Source organism: Chaetura pelagica, unplaced genomic scaffold, assembly GCF_000747805.2.
Source record: "Chaetura pelagica isolate M959 unplaced genomic scaffold, ChaPel_1.0 scaffold69, whole genome shotgun sequence".
NCBI classification, from domain to species: domain Eukaryota; kingdom Metazoa; phylum Chordata; class Aves; order Apodiformes; family Apodidae; genus Chaetura; species Chaetura pelagica.
In genome coordinates, this window is record NW_009970724.1 from 9,858,985 (window position 1) to 9,864,079 (window position 5,095).

Genomic DNA, 5,095 nt, shown 5'->3' on the forward strand with positions numbered 1-5,095 from the left:
AGCTGCACAGGCGGTTGGAAGCAACAGATCTGGATCAGTTTCTCGTTTCGTTTTGCCTGCTGTTTGCAGCCCGTGGTTAACAGCCCTCACGTGCTGGTTTGGCTGGGGCGTCAGCGCTGCCACCACAATTATGCAGGCTCTGCGCTAGGTAGTGAAATAATAACCAGCTTGATATAGACACAGCTTATTGTTCAAGTGGTAATCAACCTTACAACAGCCCTCGGGAGAGAGGGACGCAGGTTTTTAACCTTCATTTAACAGGACATCAGGGGAGATTAACAGAGGATAAGGACTGGTGCTCCCGAGGCGCTGCTGCAGCCCACGCCGGGGCCTGGGCCGTTCTAGGAGCCGTGATGTTTCCTCAGCCACAAAGGTATTGACTTACCTGGGGCATCAGGCACCCAGGTCTTCTGTACACTGTGGGAACGGGGAAAGGAAGGCAGGGCAAGGCCCCTGTGCTGTTAGAAACAGTTACTTTAAGCACTGTTTTCTTCATGGTTGCACAAGAGGAGTCCCAGCGTGTTGCAGCTAAGGGTCAAATTACTCCCATCTTTTAATGTCTACAGTACTGATTGGTTGCCATTTTTAAGGCGTGCCGTTTCCAGTAAAGGATAGGAAAGAGTTGCTAAGATTGAAAAAAAAAAAAATATAGTAACATATATTAATTATTGTACCAGTACTAACCTCTGTGTGGGGAAAAAATAGGTGTTCAGATGTGTGAAGGACCAGGTATTTCCTTACACGAACATGAAATGTCCTTTGAGTCAACAGGACAAAACTGACTTAAAATGGCGTGTCCATGTGGCGCTGAACCCTCTGTGGGGGCGGGCGGGGGGAGACGCTATGGGGGAGGAGCCGCAGCCGGAAGCAGGGGCGGGACTAGGTCCCGTCTGATTGGCTGAAAAGCCCGGAAATACAAAACCGGCCAATCGGGAGCGCAGAAAACCCCATAAACGAGGCAGCGTGGCACGCCCCTCCTTTCCCACTAGCTTTGACTAATCCTGAATGATCTTGGCATAGCTTAAGTCTGATGTGTCACAGCTCCTCATGCACTGGAAGTCCCTCAGGAGTCAAAAGGAGTAAGTGTAGGCAACCTGACTGGAGGAGCCTCACTCTTTCATGATTTCTTACACTGCCCCATTTAACTTTCTTCCGTCTCTCTTGTCAAGAAGCTTGAATGTAAACAGAGTGAGAATTGAAGCTGTCTTAGAGCAGACCTCTCTAGTTGTTTTCAAACAACTTGGACTTGTGTATAGACCCAGCAACCCACAGCACACAGGGCAGAGGTTGTTCTCTGCTGAAGCACACCCAGCCCTTCTTGAACTAATTGTATGCATTCATGTACTTGTGATATCTATACAGTGATGAGTTGACCCTCGAAGGCATCAAGCAGTTTTTCGTGGCTGTGGAGAGGGAAGAGTGGAAGTTTGACACCTTGTGCGATCTCTACGACACACTCACAATCACCCAGGCTGTCATCTTCTGTAACACCAAGAGGAAGGTGGACTGGCTCACAGAGAAGATGAGAGAAGCCAACTTCACCGTTTCATCCATGCATGGGGACATGCCACAGAAGGAGAGAGAGTCCATTATGAAAGAGTTCAGATCTGGTGCAAGCAGAGTCCTTATTTCGACAGATGTTTGTGCTAGAGGCCTGGATGTGCCTCAGGTGTCCCTGATCATTAACTACGACTTGCCCAACAACAGAGAACTCTACATACACAGAATTGGCCGGTCAGGCAGATACGGCCGAAAAGGTGTAGCGATCAACTTTGTGAAGAACGATGACATCCGCATCCTGCGGGACATTGAGCAGTACTACTCCACCCAGGTCGATGAGATGCCCATGAATGTTGCTGATCTCATCTGAAGTTCTGTGTTTACCAGGAGTTGTACTATTCGGTAGCCTCCATCATTCTGTTTTGGACCCACATCCTTTTATTGTATGGCGGATCATAAGTTCTTAAGTTGAGCTGCACTTGGGACCTTGTGTAAATAATGTGTTTACTCCTGCCCATCTTCGCCGCAGCGTGGTGAGACAAATTCCGGATACCCCAGCTTATAGGGGAAAGTATAATCCTGTTTTACCTGCACACAAATCGCGACCCTATACGGGAACAGCGTTGGGCATATTTCCCCCTCCTTCCCTCGCTTAAATAAGTAAATAAGGTGTGTAACTAAGGTGTACCCATATATATTTCATGTGTTTTAATCACTCGTTTTGAACCTCCTGCCCCAAATTGCTTTGTTTTCCCCACAATAAACCGTGCATTTCGTAAATTCTAATTGGGGATTGGCTGCAGTTATTGGAAATATTAGTAAGCACTGAGCAAGTTATTCACTTGAAAAAGTCAGGGCCAAAGCCCGTCTCCTCTGTGTGAGGCGATACCCACGTGTGGATCTCTCAGCAAATCCTGATAAACGTAATGCACTCCAAAAAGGAGATATAATAGGTCGCGGATTGCGACAAGATGCAATGCTTTTGGAAGCCACCAGCTCTCTGTTAATGACTGCAGGACATAGTCTTCTGGCTAAATGTAGACCAGATGACACGGTGCCCAAAACTAAACCATCGATTCGAAAGTATAATGTTAACATAACATTTACTAGTCCAAGCTCCTCATCTACAACCTCATGATATGTAATGGTAGAGTTAACTTAGTCCTGTACTAGTAGGCAGCTGGGAGGATGCGTTCTGTGTACAAAGAGGAACAAAGGTGGGAGGAGAACATGGCACTGGCACTATCTGCAGTGCGCACAGAGCCTTTGTGCTTAGGCTTTTGTGTCCAAGGCCAGTTGTCTTTCGCCTTGCCAGCTTCATAACTTTCTCCTTCTGGGTCTTTGGGCATTTCTTATACAATGAATTGCCTAGAAGGAAGCACTTAAAATTTAATTCAGGTAGGGAAGGCAGCACATATGAATGATATAGATGCTACTAGCCCTTGTAGATTATATTATTTATACATACACTCGAACAGCAGTGAATGAATGTTCTTTTAGTATGTAATATGCTACTGTGCTGTTACTTCTATGCCTTGTCTTTTTAATGAAAGGGCTTATACCTTCAAAGTTAATTAACTCATTTCTCAAAATCATTTACACATCTGCTCTGTTTCCAGGAAAACTTCAGGTTCACATTACTGACTTCAGAGTTGTAGTAGGAAAAAAAAAGGAAAACACTGCATCAGACATGCTACTTTGTTTGCAATGGCTTTTAGATGTGGAATTGCTAATAATGATGAATTTCAGGGGCTGGAAGCTGGCCTGTGACTTTAGACCAGTAGCTACTTTGGAAGGACAGTCATATAAATATTAGCCAAGAGCCTGTGCACACTGTCAGAGCACTGGCGCAAGACTAAAACCAGCAGCCCTAACCTTGGGGTATCACTGGTGCCCACCTGGGCACCATGGCCCCTCTGTGTCTGGCAGGCAGCAAGTTAGAGCTGAGAGGGTCTCCAATTCCACCCCCTGCCTGCCTCCACAGCCTCTGTGGCTACCTGGCACCACAGTATTATGTAGAGCTTTTCCAGCTGGCCATGGGGCCTGTTTTGGTTACTGCTGGCCAAGATGCGAGACTGCCAAGGGGAGTGCTAGGTGGTGTGCAGGTCTCAGCCAAGCCCTGCTGCATCCCAGTCCTCTGCAGAGCTGGCAAGGAGAGGAGGCAGGAGTGAGGGCAGCCCCAGGAATGGGAGAGCTTGAGCAGAGCAAGGCAAGCAGGGCTGACACTGTCCCGGCCCGTGCCACACACAGGGAGTAGTCCTGCCTTCTGCTGGTAGGCAGACATATGATGTTAATGAAGCTATTTTTTCAATGGTCATTAAGATGTGTGGGCATGGCTTGGGAAACATTAAAACCAAGGTGAACAAAGAGTGTAGTACTCCATCTGCTTTTAACACCAGAGTACAGCAACACAGCTGCTTGGGCAGCATGCATAGCTGAGTACTGCTAGTATTTACACTAGAAGACATGCCTACAAGCTGATCATAGGCATGAGGTTTCATTATTTTAAGTGATTTATTCTTTTCTGGTGTGAAGAACACCACTTCTCTGCACTGAATGGTGCTTGGGAAGGCTGCTTTTCCACTTAAAGGATGCCAAAGCAGAAGCTAGCCAATGAAAGGAAGGTAAATTTAATTACAAAAAATATAACATTCTTCAAAAACAACAGCTTACTTTCCAACAAGGAAAAATAAAAGCCCTTTGGCAATGCTGAGGAAATATCTGGGGCTGAGGTGAAAGGGACACAGCTTGACAAGTATGCTGAAAGCTGAACATGGATTACCCGCGAGTGCAAAAATGAATAAATGTGTTTTATTCCATTATATTAATGAAATGGTTAATTCGGTTGCTATAGCAACAAAGAACAGCCATGCTAAAAAGCTAAAGGACTCCACATAATGCCAGATACAAGGTCTCTCTAATTCTAAAGCTGATTTTCTTAGCTACAATAGAATTGATGTGTGTTTTCAATATCGTCTTAAGCTTTTGCATCAAATCCTCAAGCTAATCCAATAAATAGACTAGTACCATAAAACAGCATGGATGTTTGTATCTCATAAAACTTATGAAAGGGGTTTACCTAGGCACAATAATGAGAAAGGATCCATGGAGTGCAGTGTGGGGGCTCTTTAAAGAGACTGCTCTGCATGTGATGGTGACCCAGCAAATGTGTTAGAATGGGAAGTTCCTATAGTTAGGGTGCAGGTGACTGCATGGAAAAAAAAATAATAAAAAAAAATCACTGCAGCACTGCCTCAGACACCAAGACATAGCTGTGCTTACCAGCCTGCTAACTATTTCACCTTAAGGAAGATAGATTTTATATTATTTTCACTTCTGTTTTTAATATTTTTGTTTAAAAATAATTATTCTTGGAGCCTCCAATAAGGAATTACAGAATGCATCAATGTGCACCTGCACAAACAAAGCAGGTGAATGTTGTCTGCAGGCCATCTGATTTGCATTATACGAGGATGTGAAGGACCAGGTATTTCCTTACACGAACATGAAATGTCCTTTGAGTCAACAGGACAAAACTGACTTAAAATGGTGTCTCCACATGGCGTTGAACCCTCTGTGGGGGCGGGCGGGGGCA

The 5,095-nt window shown here is 45.3% G+C and overlaps 1 protein-coding gene across 1 annotated transcript in view; it reads left to right on the top strand.

Moving 5' to 3' along the window:
• Positions 1-2,012, top strand: part of LOC104396871 — a 32,319-nt gene extending 30,307 nt beyond the window's left edge. The window contains exons 6-7 of the mRNA XM_010006770.1: positions 262-373; positions 1,363-2,012. Coding sequence (XP_010005072.1) covers positions 262-373; positions 1,363-1,870 — 620 coding nt within the window. The 3' untranslated portion in view covers positions 1,871-2,012. The remainder of the gene's footprint in view (positions 1-261; positions 374-1,362) is intronic.
• Positions 2,013-5,095: the final 3,083 nt, after the last annotated feature.